This window comes from Orycteropus afer, unplaced genomic scaffold (assembly GCF_000298275.1).
Source record: "Orycteropus afer afer isolate SDZICR_OR568_19922 unplaced genomic scaffold, OryAfe1.0 scaffold00039, whole genome shotgun sequence".
Lineage (NCBI taxonomy): Eukaryota > Metazoa > Chordata > Mammalia > Tubulidentata > Orycteropodidae > Orycteropus > Orycteropus afer.
The window spans coordinates 7,287,951-7,310,587 of record NW_006921626.1 but is presented as its reverse complement, the minus strand read 5'-3'; the positions used below and the strand labels follow the sequence as shown (position 1 = coordinate 7,310,587).

Genomic DNA, 22,637 nt, shown 5'->3' with positions numbered 1-22,637 from the left:
GCCAAAGTAGGAGGTGGAACAATGTTTTGTGCAGTATGTTATGCCAGTTGAGCTTGATGTCCCCTGTGACTATGGTGCCAAGCCCACAGGTTCAACTACTCGGTCCCTCTGGGTAGCTGGCTGTGACCAAGCAGTGACTGCCACTTTGCCTCTTGTCAACTCTGCTATACACCTGGGAATTCAGATCATACACATAAACTTACAGGACCATTGTCTGCCAACCCTATACCCTAGTACTATCTTTTGAAAAGACTTTTTTAGTTTTCTTGAATAGTATTATTTGTCTTTAAATGTGTGTGAGCCACAAGGCCTCAGGTTTTCTTCCTGCAAGTTTCTTGATTACTAAATTAGCAGAAGTCCTCAACACTGAGTGACTTTTTTTTTTTTTTTAATGACATGTATATTTTATTCAGTCATATATGCTACATGTTTAGAAAAAAGTTACAACTCTGTCACAGACCAAGGAACAAGTAATTTTATTTATTTATTAAATATTTTCTAAGTGGCTGATACATTAATACTCTGCTAAGGCTGGAGATTCAAACATTAACAGTCAGTCTTAGTCTTATAGAATATGACAAGGGAAAAGCTACACAGAAAATGCCATAATGGAAGTTGTTGGGTTTCTTAAATTACACAGAAAAGAAATTTGATTCATATTTAAGAATACAATAACTGTTAGGTTCTTTCTTGTTCTCTATTACAAGGAATAATTTTGAATACTATAAAAATTATAAAAGTATAAATGATTTTACAATATAATAAGTGAAACAAATTCACTTGGACAGTAGTTTAGATTTACACTTTTTTAACGGAATGTCTTATTTTAAGGCTTTTTAGAATTTGTTCTTTTCTTTCATATTTCATTTCCATTCTTATTTCTTCAGAATTCAGACTCTTGAAATTTGCCCACTTACCACAAAATGAATAACAAAGTACAAAGAAATTAAAAGTGAGAAACTACCTGAAGTCTTGCTAGTTGTGCAGTACGAGCTACTATTTTGTTATACGGCTCCACAATTTTGGCTTTCATTCTATCAACAGCTCCCTGTAAGGCCCCAATTCTTGTCTGCATCATTTGAAGAACACCTTCCAAAGACTCGATTCCAGTTGCTTGTGCCAGTAAATCTTCATGTCTTGCAACAACCTGTAGGTGTAGTTCTTTATCCAACTGACTTATTCCTTGGGCAAGTTTTGCTAGTTGTTCAGCAATTACAGCTTGATGAATAGATTGAGAAGTATAAATCTTTACATCAAAGTCTTCATTTAAAAAGGCACTATAACACTCGTCCTGTAGAAGCTCCCGGACTGTTGCTGCAGCCGCCCCAGAGCTTAGAGCCCCAAGGCCAGCCACAGCAGCGCTGCTGTCGCCACCTTCCATGTTGCTAGCTGCAGAATTGATGGCCAACACTGAGTGACTTTTAAAAATCTTATCTTTTGGCAGATGAGGATGATTATGCTTACAGCACAGCAACCCAGAATATGCTCAACCACAGCTGGAAGACATCTATAAATTTTTGTGCATTGATTCAGATTCCTGGAGTTTGGGACCCTTTTGTGAAGAGTTATGTAGAGGTAATTAGACTTTTCATAAAGTGTTATTATCTTTTTTGTTTTTTGTAAGTCTGTGCCTAATCTTTATGGATTAGAAGAATGGAGAGAATTCTAGTAAAAAGGAATATGGTCTCTTTTTAAATTGTCTGAATATTTTTATTTTACTAGTCTGCTGTTAATGTTACTCTGTACTTATTTTTACTACAAGATAACCAGCTGTGAACAAGTGCTTATATATAAGTAGACGTATTGTAAATTTTAGTTCTCTGCTCTTGTTAAGCTTAAAAGCAGGGGTTTTTTTTTTTTTTTTTTTTTTTTTTGGTTTTGTTTTGTATATATTCTAATAGCCAAGGCAAATGTTAGTACAGAAAAGAGAAATGCAGCCAGAATGCTCCGTAGAAGCAAGAATAACTATAATTTGTCTCAGTTTCTTTTTTTTTTTTTTTTTTATGATTTGGTGAGGTTTATAGAAGGGAAGAGAAGAAAATTCTGTAACTAGGTTACAGTGTATGAGGTGAAGTAGAATGGCTTTTAGGAAGTTTATAATGATGTCCTTTTATCCCATTCTATCCATTGTAAAAGGATAGAGTGCATTGACATTGGGCAGTAGGAATAAATCTCAAAAGTAATTTGCTTGAGGAAAGTGTAATGAGTAGTGAAGTGATAATTGTGCTATTAGATGATAATTTCTGAAACTCTATACCAGAGAATCTTGGAATTTTATAAAAGGATGGGAATGAACTGAAGAGAAATTATAATCCTTGTACACCTTCTGTGGCTGAAGTTATGTAGGGCACTGAGGTTAGTTGCATCACATAATCTTTTTGCAGTCATTAGTGTGCCCTTCTCTGAGGTCTTTATTTCTTATTATGTTGAAGGTGCTTCATTTTCCATTAGCAAGTATCATGAAAAAAAATGTGAAAGCATATAGGCCTTGTCATAAGTGATTTTCTGTGTTCCATAAAGCTTGTAATATAGCTGGTAAAAGGAAAAACTGGCATTACTGTTACTCCTTGTACAGTACTATTTGTCAGTGTTTTGATTCTCAGTGTCCATCAGTAAAGCTATTATCTTTCATATAGTTCTCTGACAATTTAGCTAAGCTATTATGACTTATTTTGTATAGATGCTGGAATTCTATGGGGATCAAGATGGAGCACGAGAGGTCCTCACCAATTATGCATATGATGAGAAGTTTCCATCAAATCCGAATGCCCATATGTACTTGTATAACTTTCTAAAGAGAGAGAAGGCACCAAAGGAGAAACTGATAAGTGTGCTTAAGGTATAGAATTTTTATTTCAATTTTTGAACTGGGTTGGGGTTTACTTTAAAACACTCTCAGGTCAGTGCTTTTCAACTTTCCTATTATGGCACCCATAGAAGACTACACTGGGGTACTTGGAAGATACTGCTCACACCTGAAGGATCCAGAAGCTTTCCTTGCCCCCTATGTGAGACTGAGGGGAAAGGATCAGTATTTGAGCAACTCCTCGCTACACTGCTTGAAAAGCATTGCACTGACATTTTTTGAAAATCAATGTTACTGAAATATAATTTACATACAGGAAAACGCAATTATATTTTAAGAGTGTAATTAGATACATTTTGTCGAATATGTGTATCCACTTCACTACCATGATAATCAAGATACAGGACATTTCTGTCACCCCGATACCAAAAAAAGAATACCAAACTCACTGCCATTGAGTTGATTCTGACTCATAGTGACCCCCGTTGGGTTTCTGAGATGATAAATCTTTATGGCAGTAGATTGCCTCATCTTCCTTCTGTGGAGTTGGCTGGTGGGCTTGAACCACCAACCTTCTGGTTAGTAGTCAAATGCCTTAGGCACTACACCACTAGAGCTTCCCAGTAAGTTCTCATATTTCCCCTTCCAGCCTATCCACCCTACACATTGTAACCCCAGGCAATCACTGATCTGCTTTCTGTCACTATACATTGATTTAGCCTCTTCTAGAATTTCATATAAACAGAATCTTATCATACATACTCTTGTATCTGACTTCTCTTGCTCAGCATAATGTTTTTGAAATTCGTCTATGTTGTTCCATGTATCAGTAATATCAGTGTTCCTTATTGTTGAGTAGTAGTCCTACTTTTTATATTTGGTTCTTGATGGACATTTGGGTTATTTTTATTTTTGGCTGTTATGAATAATGCTGCTATGAACATTCAAGATTAAAGTACAGTTCTTTATATGCACACTTATGTTCACTTATTTTGGCTAGCTACCTAGGAATGGAATTGATGGTTAAAGTATATGTTTAAGAAACTGCCCAACTATTTACTGAAGTAACTGTACCCATTGAGACTTCTACCAGCAATGTATGAAAGTGCAGTTTTTCCACAGGCTCATCCATACCTGGTATTGTCAGACTTGAATTATAGTCATCCTAGTGGGTATGTTGGGAGCTCTGGTAGTTTAGTGCCTAAGGAACTTGACTGCTAACCAGAAGGCTGGCGGTTCAAACCCACCATCTACTCCTCAGAAAGAAGATGGGGCAATCTATTTCTGTAGTGATACTGCCTCAGAAACCCAAGGAGGGGTCACTATGAGTCGGATCTGACTTGATACCAACCAACCAACCAGTGGGTATGTTAGGACCCCTGGTTGCACAGTGGTCAGAATACTTAGCTGCTAACTGAAAGGTTAGCAATTTGAACCCATCAGCCACTCCTTGGGAGAAAAATGTGGCAATCTGCTTCCAAAAAGATTATAACCTTGGAAACCCTGTGAAACAGTTCTACTGTGTCACATAGGGTCACTATAAGTTGGAATCAACTCAGTGCCAGTGGTTACTTCTCCACCCCCAGTGGGTGAGTAATGGTATCTCATTGAAGTTTTCATTTTCATTTTTCTCAGTAACTAGTAATATTGAGTATCTTCTGATGTTCTATAAACCTGTCTTTTGTGAAGTGTATTTTCAAATATTTTATCTATTTTGGGGGGAGTTATTTGTTTTATTGTTTTGGAAGAGTCATTTTTTTTTTGTTGTTTGTTCATTTTTAATATAACATGGTATAAGTTTCTCCCCCTCCTCCCAGGCATATGAATTTTAAATATCTGCTCCCAGTTTGTGGCTTATCTTTTTGTCTTCATAACAATGTCTTACAAAATACAGAATTTTAAAATTATGATTAAATCCAGTTTAAGCATTTTTTTTTTCTTTTTTGGGTTAGTGCTTTTTGTTTAAGAAATCGTTGCTCACTGTACGATAATGGAGAGTCTCTGCTATGTTTTTTTTCTAGGAGTGTATAGTTTTATGTTTAGTTCTTAAAAAAAACCCAAACTTACTGCCATCAAGTCGATTCTAACTCATAGTGACCCCCATTGGGTTTCCAAGGCAGTAAATCTTTACAGAAGTAGATTGCCTCATCTTCCTTTGTGGAGCAGCTGGTGGGTTTGAACTATTAACCTTCTGGTTAACATTCAGATGCCTTAGGCTTTGTGTCACCAGAACTCCTTGTATTTAGGTCTGTGATTGAGTTTTCAGCTAATTTTTCTGTGGAGTGAGGTAAGTAAGGGTCAAATTTCATTTTTTCCATATAGTAATTCTAGCACTATTTAATGAAAAGACTATCCTTGCAGCTTGAATAATTTCTTTTATAAGTATCAGCACAAGGCTGGTCCCTATGAGGCAGATGTTAAAGATGTTCCAAATGTCTAGATTTTCCAAACTGCTGTACCACTCTGTCATCTCTAATATCAACCTCTCCTCTTCCCCTCAGTACTTTCCCTCCCATCGTTGTTGTTGTTTTGTGCCGTCGAGTCAGACTGACTCATAACAACCCCCCCCTTGGGTTGCCGAGGCAGTATCACTACGGAAGTAGATTGCCCAAAAGGGTTCATTGTTTACCTTTAACATCTCACAGAACTCATACACTGCCAAGGAGATTTCTCATGTGGTGGTGGAGGTGGGGAAGCTGGCAAGTCCCAAATCTGTGGGTCAGACGTAGATCTGGAGGATTCTCCTCACTCACATAATTGCAGGGGCTGGCGAACTCAAATTGGCAGGTCAGATGACTGGTTGCTGTCTCAGGTCCAGGGATGACATGATGATGAACCAAATGCAGGATCCAGAGCAAGAGAGAGCCGACTTTGCCAGGACGTTCACGTATATATCCTGAAGGAAGTTAAAAGTGGTGACTTGAGTCACACCCTTCAGCAAGGTGGAACTCAAGATAACATCCCACTCTAAACAGGCATAGAGGCTAGGGTTTACAATACATCACAAAATGGAGATCTATGACTAGAAGGGCCATATTAAGCAATTCACTGCACTGCATTTGCCAAATTGAATTACATAGGTAACTTTGTTGGAAGTCAGTTGACTATATAGAATGACTATATATGATCAATAGCATGTGTCTTGATTACTGTAGCTTTGTAGCAGGTCTTGGAATCATGTCATAAAAGTCATACAAATTGGTCTTATCTTTTCAAAATTATTTTTAGATTTTCTAGATCCTTTGAATTTCTATATACAGTTTAAAATCATTTGTCTATTGCTACGAAAACAATCCTGCTGGAGTTTTGAATCTATAGATCCATTGGAGGGACTTAGCATCTTAACAATATTGAGGGTTACAAACTGTGAACATGATATATATTTCAATTTTTTGCTGTTGTTAGGTGCTGTTGAGTCAGCTATGGCTCATAGTGACCCTATGGACAACGGAACAAAACACCGTCCAGTCATGTGCCATCCCTACAATCCTTGCTATGCCTGAGCCCATCATTGTAGCCACTGTTTCAGTCTATCTTGTTGAGTTTCTTCCCCTTTTTCACTCACCCTTTACTTTACCAAACATGATATCCTTCTTCAGGGAACGGTCCTTTCTGGTAATATGACCAAAGTACATGAGATGAAGTCTGGCCATTCTCACTTCCAAGGAGCATTCTGGCTGCACTTCTTCCCTGACAGGTTTTTTCGTTCTTCTAGAAGTCCATGGTGCTTTCAGTATACTTCTCTTAACACCACAACTTAAAAGCATCAACACTTCTTCAGTCTTCCTTGTTCATTGTCCAGCTTTCACATGCATATGAGTCAAATACCATGGCTTGGGTTAGCTGCACCTTAGTCTTCAGAGAGACATCTTTGTTCTTCAGCACTTGAAAAAGGTCTTTTGCAGCACATTTGCCCAGTGTGACATGTCTTCTGTTTCTTGACTGCTGCTTCCATGGGTGTTGATTATGGATCCAAGTAGTATGAAATCTTTGACAACTTCAATCTTTTCTCCATTTATCATGATATGCTGCTTATTGGTCTAGTTGTGAAGATTTTTGTTTTCTTTATGTTAAGGTATAATCGATTACTGTACACTGTAGTCTTTAATCTTTATCAGTAAGTGCTTCAAGTCATCCTCACTTTCAGCAAGCAAAGTTGTGTTGTTTGCATATTGCAGGTTATTAATGAGTCTTCCTCTAATCCTGATGCCATGTTCTTCTTCATATAGTCTAGCTTCTTAGAGTATTTGCCTGGGATACAATTGATTATGTATGGTGAAAGGATACAACCCTGATGCACACCCTTGCTGATTTTAACCATGCAATATCCCCTTGTTCTTCTGTTTGAATGACAGCTTCCTGGTCTATGTACCGCTTTCTCAGGAGCACAATTAAGGGTTCTAGAATTCCATTCCTCTCAATGTTATCCATATATGTTATGATTCACACACAGTCAAATGCTTTTGCATAGTCAGTAAAGCACAAGTAAACATCTTTCTGGTATTCTTTTCTTTTAACCCAGATCCATCTGACATCAGTGGTGATATTCCTCATTTGATGTCATCTTCTGAATCCAGCTTGCATTTCTGGAAGTTCTCTGTCAGTATACTGCTGCAGGCATTTTTGAATTATCTTTAGCAACTTTTACTTGCGTGTGATATTAATGATGCCGTGCAGTGAACACCTTTCTTTGGAATTGGTATAAATATGGATTTCCCTCTGATAAATTTTGTAGTTGTTTTTTGGAAGGTATAGATAGGTATTTATTTATTTTTTACTGTGGTAAAATATACACACCATAAAATTTTCCATTTTAGTTGTTTTCAAATGTACAATCCATTGTAGTCATACTCATGATGTTGTATAACCATTATCACTATTTGTTTCTAAATGTTTTTCATCACCCCAGACAGAAACTCTGTACCCATTAAGCAATAACTTCTCAGTCGCTCCCTCTTCCCAAGCCGTGGGAACCACTCATCTATTTTCTGCCCCTATGCATTTGTCTATTTTATGCTTTTTGTATTTTGTCATGGTTGCTTGGGTTCTTTCAACTTATTACAGTCTACTTGAGAGTTACTATTGTACTGCATTATGTAAAATATAGCATCTTCTTCTCAGTGTATAGGTTTATTTATAACCCTTGTTGTTTATTTTTTAAAATATTTTTATTGTGATTTGGGTGAAAGTTTACATAGTAAATTCACTTTCCATACAGCAGCTCACACAAACTTTGTCTCATGAAATTGACTACAATTTCCCACAGTGCAACATCTTCCCTCCCACTTCCTCCCTATAGTTAGCTCTTCCCTGTGTCTTTCCCTCCCATGTCCTCCTGCCCCCAGAGCTGTCTCCCTGTGTTTGCACAGCTCTTCTGTTCTTCCATGATTGATCTATCCAAGGAGTGTATCTACCTAATATAAATGTTGACCTCATATACCTGGGAATTCTTACAGAACATACAAATACACTTGTAGAAACATTGTCTGCCAACCCTACACATGGTCTTGGGCACACTCCCCACTGCATGTTGTTGTTATGTGCCGTTGAGTCCCTGCATAGACATACCTAATTGTTCACCCTGTGCACCCATAGATCAATGTTAGCCTCCACTGACAACGCTGTACTGGATATTCAGAAGGGTTCATCTTTGTTGCCTGTATCTTCCATGCACCTCTCTGTGTCTTCCTCTTCCTCTGTGCCACCATGTTGATCATTCACATTTGGTACATTGCTCTTTTCTTCACCCAAATCAATACTTGTCTCTGCCTATCTAGCAGTGTTCCCTGCCTCCCCACTCATCCCTGGTAACCAACAAAGAAAAGTTCCTTCTATATATCAACCTTTTCTTGACATTTTACAATAATGGACACACTAATACAATATTTGTCCTTCTGTGATTGACTTATTTCACTCAGCATACAAGTTCATCCATGTTATGCAGTGTTTTTCATACACGTTACGTGTTATTTTGCTGATTCTATGTTATTCTTTACGGTTGCATAGTATTCCATTGTGTGTATGTACCATAGTTCGGTTATCCATTCTTCTGTTGATGAGCACCTAGGTTGTTTCCATCTTTTTGCTATTGTAAATAGTGCTGCGATGAACATGGGTGTGCATATATCTGTTCTTGTCCTGACTCACTTCTTTAGGATATATACCTAGTAATGGAATTGCTGCATCAAATGGTATTTCTATTTCCAACTTTTTGAGGAATTGCCATACTGCTTTCCACAGTGCTTTTTTCATTTTACAGTCCCACAAGCAGTGTATGAGAGTCCCAATCTCAGCATCCTTACCAGCATTTGTTATTTTCTGTCTTACTGAATTTTGCTACTAGTGCTGGGACAAGATGGTATTTCATTGCTGTTTTGATTTGTATCACTCTAATGGCTCGGAAGGAAGATGGGACAATCTACTTCTGTAGTGATACTGCCTTGGAAACCCAAGGAGGGGTTGCTATGAGTCGGGTCTGACTCAATGGCACATAACAACAACAACAACAATGGCTAATGGCATAGTGCCTAAAGCATTTGACTGCTAACCAGAAGGCTGGCGGTGCAAACCCACCAGCCACTCCTTGGAAGGAAGGTTGGGCAATCTAGTTCCATAGTGATTCTGCCTTGGAAACCCAAGGAAGGGTCGCTATGAGTCGGATCTGACTAGAAGGCAGTGCATTGCATTTAATGGCTAATGACTGTGAGCATTTCTTCATATGTTTGTTGGCTGCCTGAATATCCTCTTTGGTGAAGTCTCTATTCATGTCTTCTGCCTATTTTTTAGTTGGATTATTTGTCTTTTTGCTGTTGAGGTGTTGGAGTTTTCTATACATTCTAGAGATAAGTCCCTTGTCAGATAGTCATTGACAAATATTTTTTCCCAATCTGTAGGTTCTCTTTTGACTCTCTTTGGAGAAGTCTTTGGAAGCACATAAAAATTTAATTTTTAGAAGGTCCCATTTATCTAGTTTCTCTTCTGCTGTTTGTATATTTTGGGTTATGCTTGGTAGTCTATATATTAGGGCCCCTAGTTTTTCCTTGAGGAACTTTATAGTTTTAGGTTGTACACTTAAGTCTTTGATCTTTTGGAGTCCTGTCATTTATTTTATAGTTATCATATGTTCTTTAATGTTTACCAACACTCCTAATAGTGTTATTTTTTAAATTTAAACAGTAATATCTTTTTAATACATTATTAATAGAATAATTTTTAAAAAACCTCACTGCCATCGAGTTGATTTTGACTCATAGTGACCCCTTCTTGGGTTTCCCAGGCATTATCACTATGGAAGTAGATTGCCGAATCTTCCCTCCAAGGAGTGGCTGGTGTGTTTGAACATCCAGCCTTCTGGTTAGCCATCAGATGCCTTAGGCACTACGCCACCAGAGCTCCCAGAATAAATATAAATGTACTCATTTATTTTTACCTACATATTTATCATTTTGGCACTCTTCCTTCCTCCCAATTAGAGTTTCCTCATGATGTAATTTTCTTTCAGTCTGCAGGATATATTTTAGTATTTCTTGTGCTGCAGGTCTGTTTCAAATAATTGTCAGTCTATTAGTTTTGAAGGTTAGTTTTGCCAAATGTAGAATTCTGGGATGACTTTTTTTTTTTAATAAGTACTTTATGATTTTGTCACTTCAGATCTGTATTGCTTATGTTTTAATTTTAATATCATTTAATTTAAATTCCCCCTATGTATTGTGCTTATTCCCTGTGGGTCTTTTCAGAATTTCTCTATCTTTGGATTTCAGACTTGGATGAGCCTAGGTTTTCCTTGTATTTATCATGGTTGAGGACTACTGAACTTTTCTGGATTTTTAAGTTGGTGTTTTTCAGCAGATTTGGAAAGTTTTCTGTCATTTTGTCTCATACCATACTTTTGTCTCTCACCTGTACAACTGGAAATGTAGTATACTTTGCATATCTTTGCTACACATATTTTCATTGGGCAGAGCAATGTGTGGAAAAATACTTTCATTCTAAATTGCTAAAGAATCCAAGATTAGTTTCTTTTACATCTTTTAAATGTAGAACAGAGTAAATTATAAAGGTTAGAGAAAAATCCTCATCTATCAAGTTTATTTCAAAAGATTAATTAGCTATCATATTCATCAAAATATATAAAATACATACTTTCATATTCATCAAAAGCAATTTAACCTATCAATTTAACCTTAAAATATGAAAACTGTATGCTTATAAATTTTCTAACAGGCTTTATTTTATTAAGCACCTCAAACTCAACTCACTGCCATTGAGTTGGATCTGACTCATAGCGACACCTCCTTGGGTTTCTGAGGCAGTACCAGCCACTCCTCGGAAGGAAGGTTGGGCAATCTGCTTCCGTAGTGATACTGCCTCGGCAACCCAAGGAGGGATCGCTATGAGTTGGGTCCGACTCAATGGCACATAACAACAACAACAACAGCATTACCATGGAAGTAGATTCCCCCATCTTCCTTCCAAGAAGTGTCTGGTGGGTTTGAACCGCCAGCTTTCTGGTCAGTAGTCAAATGCTAAGTATACTACTTTTAAAGTTGCTATTTAAATTTTACTCTTCAAAATATCCTTTTGATCCATTTATAACAAAATATTACGGATAGTTAACAACAAAAGCAAGGTGATACCTTCACAGGTTTTCAATCATTAATAGTGTTTTTTAAAAGATTTAAAAATGTTGTAAGAAACAGCTAAAGCTATAAAAATCTTGGAAGAAAACATAAGGATAAACCTTCATGATCTTGGATTTGGCAATGGTTCTTAATTTTGAGACAAAAAGCATGAATAACCAAAGAAAAAAACAGATACAATGGTCCGTTAATGATAATCTACATAAGGCTGATTCTCAAAATGGAAAGTGTGATGGTTAATGTTGTTTGTCATCTTGGCTGGGCCTTGCTTCTTAGTGATTGGCAGTTATGATAAATCATCTCCCATAATATAATAACCTCCATGATAAGATCTGCTATGAGCAACCAGTCCATGAAAAGGGACTCAAAAGTTGGGTCCTCAACTGCTGTATGGAAAGTGAATTTGCTCTGTAAATCTTCACCCAAATCACAATTAAAAGGAAAAAAAAAAAAAAAAAAAGTTGGGTCCTCACAAGTTAGAAAGACTATTTCATTCTAATCAACTGCCAGATAGGCAGATGCCAGGCCCTACTGGCCCTCACAGTCCCTAGTAGGTTCAGTAATTCAATAGAATGCCTCATAGAACTTACAGAAGAGGCAACACTCATTTAACCTTTTCAATATAACCACATATATTTGAAGCATATATACAAAGAGATGTAGAGGTGAGGTCTGGGAGGAGTTTTCCTCATGAAATTTCACATCCCCAGAAACATACAGGTCTTCATATGTTTATCATTAATCCAGAAGCTTCACAGTCCATAGTCCTTTATATACTCCTTAAGGCCTCAATGCAAATATATGACTGGTGTCTCATTGCATATGCATGATCAATCTAATTAATGAATATGATGAATATGTCTGGTTTTGGGGGCTTCCACTACATTTGTACATATTTAAGAGTTGCCTGGCTATTTTAAAAAACATAGATACCTTGATTGCTGGTACATTCTAAGGGTTATTTTCAGGAACTAGAGACAAAAGGCCAAATTGAATTTTTTATCCTACACAACTGGATTTCATCAAAATGATAAACCTCTGTGTTTCAAATGACACCATTATGTGAAAGTAAGAAGACATCCCATAGAATGGGAGAAAATATTTGCAAATCGTATGTTTGATAAGGGATTCATACCTAGAATATATAAAGAACTCTTACAACTCAGTAATAAAAAGACAGTTTTTTAAATGGGCAAAAGATCCGAATAGACATTTTTCTAAGAAAGGTATGCAGATGGCCATTATATGTGCATTAAAAGATCATTAGTTATTAGGGAAATGCAAATCACATCACAATGAGATACCACTTCATACCAACTAGCATAGCTAGAATGAAAAGACAGATAATAACAAATGTTGGCAAGGATGTGGGGAAATTAGAACTCTCATACACTGCTAAAATCCCATTGCTTGCTCTTACCTACTAAAAGGTAGGCAGTTTGGACCCACAAAGCAGTGCTGTGGAAGAAGGGCCTGGCGGTCTTCATTAGTAGATATTACAGTCAAAACGCCTTTCATTTTCTACTGTGTAATACATGGATTGTCATGAGTTGGAATTGTCGGCAATGTATTTGGTTTTTCTTTTTCTTTTTTTTTTTTTTAATACACTTCTGATAGAATGGAAAATAGTAAATTGCTTTGAAAACAATCTGGCAATTCCTCAATTAAGCACAGAGGTGCCATAAGATCTAGCAGTTCTGCATATGTACCCAAGAGAAATAAAACATATGTACATACAAAAAACTCTTACACAGATGTTTCTAGCATAATAGCCAAAAGGTGTAAACAACTTTAATGTCCATCAGCTGATAAATGGATAAACAAATGGTGATATATCTATACAATGGAATACTATCTGACCAAAAAAAAAAAAAAAAATGAAGTACTGAAATGTGCTACAACATGGATGAACCTTGAAAAATAAGCTTGGTAAAGTCAGTCACAAAAGACTACATATTGTGTGATGATATTCGTAAGAAAATTCAGAATACAGAAAATAGATTAGTCATTGCTTTAAAGGAGCCCTGGTGGCACAGTGGTTAAGTCTTGGCTACTAACTGAAAGGTCGGCCAGAAAAACGTGACAGTCTGCTTCTGTAAAGATTACAGTGTTGGAAATTCTTTGGGACATGTCTACCTTGTTGTGTGTAAGGTCTCTGTGAGTTGTAATCTACTTGGCAGCAAAGTGTGTATTTTTTGGGGGTTTATAGATAGGGAGTGGGGAAATGGAGGACAGTAGTCAAAAAGTACTATATTTCTTTCTGGGATAATGAAAATTTCTTAAAATGACTGGTGATGTTTGCATATATCTGTTAATATAGTAAAAATTATTGAATTGTATACTTTAAATGAGTAAATTGTATGATTTATGAATCATATTTCAATAAAGCTCTTTTAAAAAAGAAAAGATAATGTCAGGAAGAAGAGTAGGTATTTTGACTTCAGCCTGTGTATGAAAGAGAAGCCCTAACATTCTAGGTGTGAATTTACTTTTCTGGTTTACAGTTAACCCCCCTCATTTCTTCCTGCATGCAGATGTTGAACGAGTGACAAGAGCTATAGTTAAAAAAAATAAGTTAGAGACAGTAACTATGTTGAGCACTTATTTATGTTCAGGACATGATGGATTTAGAAGAATTGTTCTTTCTTTTTAAAAAAGGCAATATTTGAAATGAAGAATTCATTGTTGTTGTTGTTGTGTTATTATGTGCCATCAAGTCAGACCCGACTCATAGCGACCCCGCCTTGGGTTTCCAAGGCAGTATCACTACGGAAGTAAACTGCCCCATCTTCCTTCCGAGGAGTAGCTGATGGGTTTGAACGCCAGCCTTCTGGTTAGCAGTCAGATGTCTTAGGCACTACATTACCAGAGCTCCCGAAGAATTCAATAGATGTGTTTAATAGCAATTGGACATAGTATAAGAGATTAGTACACTATACAGAAAATATCAGACTAAAGCACAAAGAGTAAAAAAAAAAAAGATGAAAAATATAGAAAAGTGTGATAAGGGATTTGGTGAAAAGATCCTACATACTTATAATTGGGAGTTCTAGAAGGAGAGGAGAGAACAAAGGGGGAGGAGTGTGTGTGTATGTATGTGTACTGTTGTTGTTGTTATGTGCCGTCAAGTCAGCCCCGACTCATACTGACCCCTCCTTGGGCTTCCGAGGCAGTATCACTACGGAAGTAGAATGCCCAACCTTCCTTCCGAGGAGTGGCTGGTGGGTTTGAACCACCAGCCCTCTGGTTACTAGATATATGTATATATATTTGAAGAGTTAATGGCAATATTTGAAATGAAAATTTTTCAAAACTGATGAAAGCTTTCTAGAGTTTTATTAATGTTCCTTTTTTTTGATCTTCATGCTGATTACCTGGATATGCTTACTTTATGAAAATTAGTTAATAGTACTTTCATTATTTATATATATTTCTTATGTATATTTTAGTAAAATGTTTTTTAAAAATCTAAATGCTTTGAGCCATATACAAAATCCATAAATTATGGGAGCATTGTGACTTTTATATGGCTGAGTTTTAATAATACTTTCAGATACTGGTATATTGATGTTGATAGAGTTTCTTTTCAAATGACCTTATTTTTAAAAAACTTTTAAGAAGAGGAATTAACAATATTTGCTTTTATTAAGTTGGACTTTGCCTCTGTGTGAAGTCTACCTCAGTAAGCAACCAGAATTAATTCATTTCTAATGTAAAATGTGTTTGTATGAGAAATGTAGTTTTATTTTAAATTTTTATTTTTTCATTCTTGTAAGAATTATCCATCCTCTTCCTAAGGGTTGGAGTCCTGGTGGTACAGTGGTTAAGCAGTCAATTGCTACCTGAAAGGTCTGCAGTTTGAACCTACCAGGCGATTTGAACCCACCAACCACTTCGTGGGAGAAAGATGTGTCATTCTGCTTCCATAAAGATTTACAGCCTTGGAAACTCTATGGGGTAGTTCTCTCCTGCCCTGTAAGGTCGCTATTGACTTGACAGCAGTGGGTTTGGTTTTTTGGTTTGGTTCTTCCTAAGGAGAAAAAACTTTGAATTTTTCTCTCTGTATAAAAAGGTTGTTAAATTCTTTATTCAAATACACTTAATGTCTGTGTTCCTCAATACAGTCTTCCAAAATAGCCACCTCTGCCATATTGGGAGCTCTGGTGGCACAGTGCCTAAGGCACTTGACTGCTAACCAGAAGGCTGGCAGTTCAAACCCACCAGCCACTCCTCAGAAGGAAGGTTGAGCAATCTACTTCTGTAGTGATACTGCCTCGGCAACCCAAGGAGGGGTCGCTATGAGTCGGATCTGACTCAATGGCACGTAACAACAACAGCAGCAGCCATATTGGGCTTTTTGTTTTACATAAATATTCTATAGCTTCTCTAATTGGTAAATACAAAATCTCTTTTTTTTTTCTACATGATAATGATTTTTTTTTACCCCTTTTCCTCAGTCTTCTAAAAATAAGTTAGTTTTTAAGTGGGGTAGACAGTATAGAAGTATATGTGGTCCCCATGTATCTCTATCTCTTTCCTCTAGTTCTACTGATGATCTTGTTATTAGAATTTTTTTAAGCTTTACAAAGAACAGCTTTCTGTACCCAAATCAAAAGTATATAAAAGCAAATTATCTTCTAAATCATTGGTTTATTTACTGAATGCATATTAGAAAAGAGCTTCCTTTGAAAGCAAGCTGAAATTTGAAATACCCTGAGAGATGTAAAAATGACAAAATTATTCTGTCTTTCAGATTTTGTATCAGATTGTACCATCTCATAAACTGATGTTAGAATTCCATAGAATACTTAGAAATTCAGGTAAATTTTGTTATATACCTCTTTGTTCAGACAAGTTATAGAACAGGGATTGGCTGTCTATAACCAGTAGGTCAGATCCACCCCCTCCTGGAGTTACAAATAAAGTTCTGTTGGAACACAGCCATGCCTATTTGTGTATATATTGTCTGTGGCTGCTTTCTGACTGCAAAGGCAAATCTGAGTACTTGTTAAATTGGACCACAATGTCCAAAATATTTACTCTCTGATCTTTACTGAAAAAGTTTGCTCACCCCTGCTGTAAAATATTAGGCAATGGTTAGCAAAAGAGAAAAGAGTTTAATTTATATAATTCACTTCATTTTAATCCCTACTAGGCTTGAGTTTTTGAGGGCTTCAGCTTAGCATAGAGAAGAACATACTCCTTCATGTAGAAAAGCAACTCAGTAAGCTCAACTGCATCCTTCTCATAATGTAAGTGCTAAAGGGACAAGGAGGTGGCATCTTCTGATATCCCCTAGCTCCACAAGAGGAAGACAGAATCACCATCAGCAGCCCAAGACCTGTCCTTATGAGGCCAACATGCCACCACCCTCCATCTCTCTTACTAACCTTGACACCAACTTTCCTCCCCACCATGGCACCCACCTACCTCTCTGCTGGATTCGATAATTTGGTGCAGTGGTCACACAGAACTCACAGATTATGGAGTTTATTAAGGAAGCAACAGGCTACAATTCAGGTTCAGAAACACGCTCAGTCTCTCTCAGCCAGCCATCTCTCTCACGTCTCTCTCAGCAGTGCTTCTCTCTTTGTGTCTCTTTCAGCAGTGTGTCTCTCTCATGTCTCTTTCTCAATAGTGCTTCTCTCTTGCAGCTCTCTCTCAGCAGCATGTCTTTCTTGTGTCTCTCAGTAGCATGTCTCTCGTGTGTCAGCAGCGCATCTCTCTCAGCAGCGTGTCTTTCTCAGCAGCCCATTTCTCTCAGCGGCAATCAGAGAGATTCCTCCTGCTCCTAGGAGGGCTCATTTTAAGCCTGGCAGAGTGACAAAACCAACCAATCTCAACATCAGAGTTCTACACACCTGGGAGAGAGCAAACTTCCCAGATGATTGCTTTGTACTGCTCCAACAGAAATATACCTGGTGGATAACTAATAATCAGTTACTCAGTTGCTCACTGCAAAGTGGGAGTTACAAAGACTGTAGCTAGAAAAGCCATACCATGTAATTTACTACACCTCAGGCTACCCCCTGGGTTTTCTAGCCATTATCCCTTTTATACTTCAAAAATTAACAACCCCTTCACCATCAGTTTGTGAGAATCAATTTGAAGGCAGTGAGTTTTGGTTTCGGTTCACCATCAGTTTGAGGATAACCCATAACACCCATGAAAGTGTATAAACCAGCCACTTCATGCTTATATCTTCCCCCATTTTACATAGCCAATTTCTAATTTGCCCATCCTTGTCAAACCAATATTCTGAGCATGTTCTTTTCTCTCTGGAGAATCTTCTGTTTCTGCTTGGAAACTAGTGACTAAGGCATTTAACTGCTACCCAGAAGGCTGGTGATTCAAACCTACCAGCCACTCCTTGGAAGAAAGGTTGGGCAATCTACTTCCATAGTGATACCACCTCGGAAACCCAAGGAGGGGTTGCTTTGAGTCGGATCCAACTTGAGGGCAGCATGTTGCATTTGTTTTTGTAAACAAGCAAAGTCCAGCCCAGCACAAATCATCAAATTGCAGCAACTTAACACCAGTTCAGTGTCAAACATCTTCTTCTTCATTTGGTCGGGTTCTGGTCAGCTCAGCCCTAACCATCCCAGCTAGGTCATGGGTTCCAGCTTCCAAGTTTGGGGTCTTCCTTTCACTTTAGACCAGCCAGCACCTTTTCTGTCATTCTCAGTCCTTAGGGACTATTTCAATGCCTGTAGGCTGTCAACTGCTTGCACTTAAGACCAGCCACCCCTTCCTCTCACCCCTAGCCTCTGTGACCTAGGTAAGAGTACAAAACTCAGCCCGTTTCTTCAATACTGCACTTCCCCCACTTCCACTCAGGTGGAGCCAGGTGGTCACAAGCAAGCAGCATACAAGGCCATCTACTCTCTAGCTTCCTATAACTTCTAGTCCTGGAAGGGGTTTGTCTCACAGACCCTGACTTTCCTGCCTTCATGCATAACTTCTTGCTCCTGAAATTCCAAAGCCAAACAGTAATTTTTTTTCTCTTCAGGTCCTTTCTTCAAATGCAAATCTTATGTTCTCCCAGTAATTCTAGGTGGATCTTTTCAAATGCAGATTTCCTCACTCATTGGGTTCTGGGTGGGGCTCAGGTTTTCTACTTAAGCCCCCTATATTCTAAACACAGGGTTTGAAAGAGAAGCCTCTGTTTCTTCTGGGAAAATTCGGTTTCCCCTTTTAACATATCCAATCAAATACTGGCTGAAGGTGGACTTATATGCTCTCTGTTATCCATACCCCTTAATCATTTCTAAGGTCCAAGTAGGTGAGAAAACATTCAGTGTCCATAGTACATTCAGATAAACACAAAATCCAAAACACATAATCCTTTTTAAGACATTCTAGTTTCATATGTTCACATATATTATCTTTCCCTTGTATGTGTATGGCCTTGGGCCTTTGGCTAGGTGTAACCAAAAGCCCTAGCCTCTGGATCAATTATCTCCTTTAATAGGTAACACCAACCAAAGTAACCATCTAAGAATCCAAAGTTTCACTTCCCAGTCCCCTTCCTTCTTTCTTTTACAAAATCCCATGCTTCTATGAGTCAGGAACCCACTGCAATGGATCCCACCACTTCTGACACCAACTGCTAAAGGGGCAACACGGCAGCATCTTCTGACCTTCCCTAACTCCACAGGAGGAAGACAGAATCACCATCAGCAGCCCAGGGCCTTTCTTATGAGGCCAGACATGCTGCCACCCTCCCGGCCTCTTACTAACCTTGACATCAGCCATCCCTCCTATGGCACGCACCACCTCTCTGGTGGGTTTGATAATTCACTGTAGTGGCCACACAGAACTCACAGATTATGGAGTTTATTAAGAAAGCAACAGGCTACAATTCAAGTTCAGGAACTTGCTCAGTCTCTCAGCCAGCTGTCTCTTTCAGCCAGCCATCTCTCTCAGTCTCTCTCAATAGCACGCCTTCCTCTCAGCAGTGGTTCTCTCCCACGTCTCCCTCTCAGCAATACATCTCTCTCAGATCTCTCTCAGCAGCGTGTGTCTTTGAGCAGCACATGTCTCTCAGCAGTGCATCTCTCAGCATTGTGTCTCTCTCAGCAGTGTGTCTCTCTCAGCAGCACATCTTTCTCAGATGGCAATCAGATAGATTCCTCTTGCCCCTGAGAGGGCTCATTTTGAGCCTGGCAGAGTGGCAAAACCAACCTATCCCAACATCAGAGTTGTACACACCTGAGAGAGAGCAAACTTCCCAGAAGATTGCTTCATTCTGTTCCAACAGAAATACACCAGGTGGATAACTTTAACAATCAGCTACTCAGTTGCTCATGGCAAAGTGGGAGTTATTAAGACTATGGTAATTTACTACACTGCAATAAGAGAATATATATATAACATGGAAAAATAATGCAGCTATTTTAAATAATGTTCTCAGTAGTATACAAATGGAGGAGTACAACCCATGAAGGGATCAGACTCCCACCCTGGCCTTATTAGCATGGACCAAATTTTGAAATATTCAGATTCATCACTGGAGAATATGAGAATAATGAGTTGTTTAAACTGTTAACTAAGCCAAAGACTTATGACTCAGTAATATTTTTATCAGTTTTATGTAAATTGTTTAGCTTTGTGTACTTCACAAAGTATATAAACTTGAGCTGGTTTGATGATTGCAGAAAAAGAAGAACACCGTAAACTGGGCCTGGAGGTATTATTTGCAGTCTTAGATTTTGCTGGCTGCACTAAGAATATAACTGCATGGAAATATTTAGCAAAATATCTGAAACAGACCTTAATGGGGTAAGTAAGACACATGCAGTATGTATTACTGGACCAACGTAAGTAATATTTTCCAATATTTTAGCTAATATCCATGAATTTTTAAATAGAGTTCTTATGTTTTTTAATTTCTTGAACTCTGTCTTCAGCTGTCTTTTTATGAGTACATCAGAAGCAAGGAAATACAGAGTCCTAAGCATAACTTACAAAACTTCTATCCAGATTTGTGTGTACAATTAAAATTAAGTAGGAGCTCTGGTGGCGTAGTACCTAAGGCATTTTACTGCTAAACAGAAGGCTGTCAGTCCAAACCCACCAACCTCTCCTTGGAAGGAAGACTGGGCAGTCTACGTCCATAGAGATACCACCTCGGAAACCCAAGGAGGGTTTTCTGTGAGTCGGAATCAACTTAATGGCAGTGAGTTGCTATACCTTAGCACTACACTGCTAGGGAATAAGTATGCATTTTTACATTGGAAATAAGAACTAAGAGAGATCACTCCCAGTCTTTGTGAAGACTGTTAAAGCTTTTTGTAAAGACTCAGTATTTTCCATAATAATGAAGTATGTTATCAGCTTCTAAGATCACATGGTAGGCAGTTTTCAGTCGTTTTCAATGTGATTTTTTTTTAGAGCCTCACAAGATCATTGGTTATTCATTCAGCAAATACTAAGTCCATTGTGAGTTGAGTATCAAAAAAATACCTCTGGTCCTAGTATCCTTAGTGCCACATTTTGAGCAGGAAAAGGAGTGGCTCTTGTCAGAAGTTATCACAAAATTAATTTTTTTTGTTTTAAATTTATTGTATCTATTTTAGTTGGTTAGAAAATTCAGTATCAATGGGCCCTTATTTTATACTTTAAATCTGACTTGACCTTGGAGATAAAACAGTATTGAGAAGAAATGTTTTAGTATGATGTGTTGGTGCACTTATCGTAAACCACTTTTAAAGTCTAAAGCAGTACATAAACCTATACTAGACTGTTCAGTTTCTTGAAGTCAGAGAAATGTACTATTCATTTTTTAAAAATATATATGTATATATTGTGATTTGAATGAAAGTTTACGATCAAATTCACTTTCCATACAGCAGTTCATGTACATTTTGCCTCATGACATTAACTACAATTTACCTCAATGCAACAGCTCCCCTCCCACTTCCTTCCCATAGTTACCTCTTCACTGTGTCCATCCCTCCATGCACTCCTGCCCCCTGAGCTATCTCCCTGTGCATAAACAGCCCTTCTTTCTCCCATGATTGTTCTCTCCAAGGAGTGTATCTACCTCAGGTAAATGTTTAACTCATATCCCTGTTTTTTGTTTTGTCTGGAAGCCATAGGTGTGGGTTCAATTCCAGACCTGAAGGGCAGCTAGGGACCATAGTCTCAGTGGTTCCACCAGGCTCTATCAGACCAGCAAATCTGGTCCTCTCCTCTTTTTCTTTTTCCAAATGTTTGTGAGTTTTGTTTCATATTGTTCTCTCTCTCTATCAAGGATCTCCTACATAGATCCCCTCCAAGTGGTTGACAGTGGTAGCTAGGCACCATCTAGTTCTTATGGTCTCATAGTCATATTAGGCTGAGGATCACATGGTGTACCAGTCACTAGGACTAATTGTTTCCATGAATCTTTGGTTTTCTTCATTCTTTGCTCTGGACAAGGAGAGACCCATCGTTGCATCTAGATGGCTGCTTGCAAGCTTTTAAGATCCCAGTTGCTACTCACCAAAGTAGGAGGTGGAACAATGTTTTGTGTAGTATGTTCTGCTAGTTGAGCTTGATGTCCCCTGTGACTATGGTCCTGAGCCCAGAGGTTCAACTATGTGGTCCCTCTGGGTAGCTGGCTGTGACCCAGAAGTGACTACAACCTTGTCCCTTGTCAGCTCTACTATACACCTGGAAATTCTTACAGAACATACAAATACACTTATAGGACCATTGTCTGCCAACCCTATACATGGTCTTGGGTACACTCCCCACTGCATAGACATACTTAATAGTTCAGCTTGTCCACCCATCTATCCACCCATATACCCATGTTTGCTTTCGCTGATAACGCAAAATGTACTATTCACTTTTGAACCTCTAGAAATTCTACCACAGAGAACTCATAGGTGCTAACTAAATATTTGCTAAATTAAATTATTGAAGAACACTTAGCATTGCTTAAGTTTCAGCTGTCAAGCCCATGTGAATATTTGTATAACATTGGTAGCTTGATTTGGATAGTAATGCTTGGTAGCATGTAATTTTAAAGTAAGGTTTTACAGTAACTTTAATAATAATAATTAACATTTACTGAACATTTACTATGTACTAGACACTATCTAAAGGACTTTATATGAGCCCTGCTATACTACTGGACCACTTTAATTCTGGTAACAATGTTATGGGGATGTTGTTGTTGTTGTTATGTGCCGTCGAGTCAAACC

At 38.0% G+C, this 22,637-nt stretch overlaps 1 protein-coding gene across 1 annotated transcript in view; it reads left to right on the top strand.

Annotated features, from left to right (window-relative positions):
* TAF1A (TATA-box binding protein associated factor, RNA polymerase I subunit A) overlaps positions 1–22,637 on the top strand; it is a 76,364-nt gene that overhangs the window by 41,461 nt on the left and 12,266 nt on the right. Inside the window, exons 5-8 of the mRNA XM_007936989.1 lie at positions 1,445–1,575; positions 2,681–2,839; positions 16,199–16,265; positions 20,103–20,226. Of these exons, the coding sequence (XP_007935180.1) occupies positions 1,445–1,575; positions 2,681–2,839; positions 16,199–16,265; positions 20,103–20,226 (481 nt within the window). The remainder of the gene's footprint in view (positions 1–1,444; positions 1,576–2,680; positions 2,840–16,198; positions 16,266–20,102; positions 20,227–22,637) is intronic.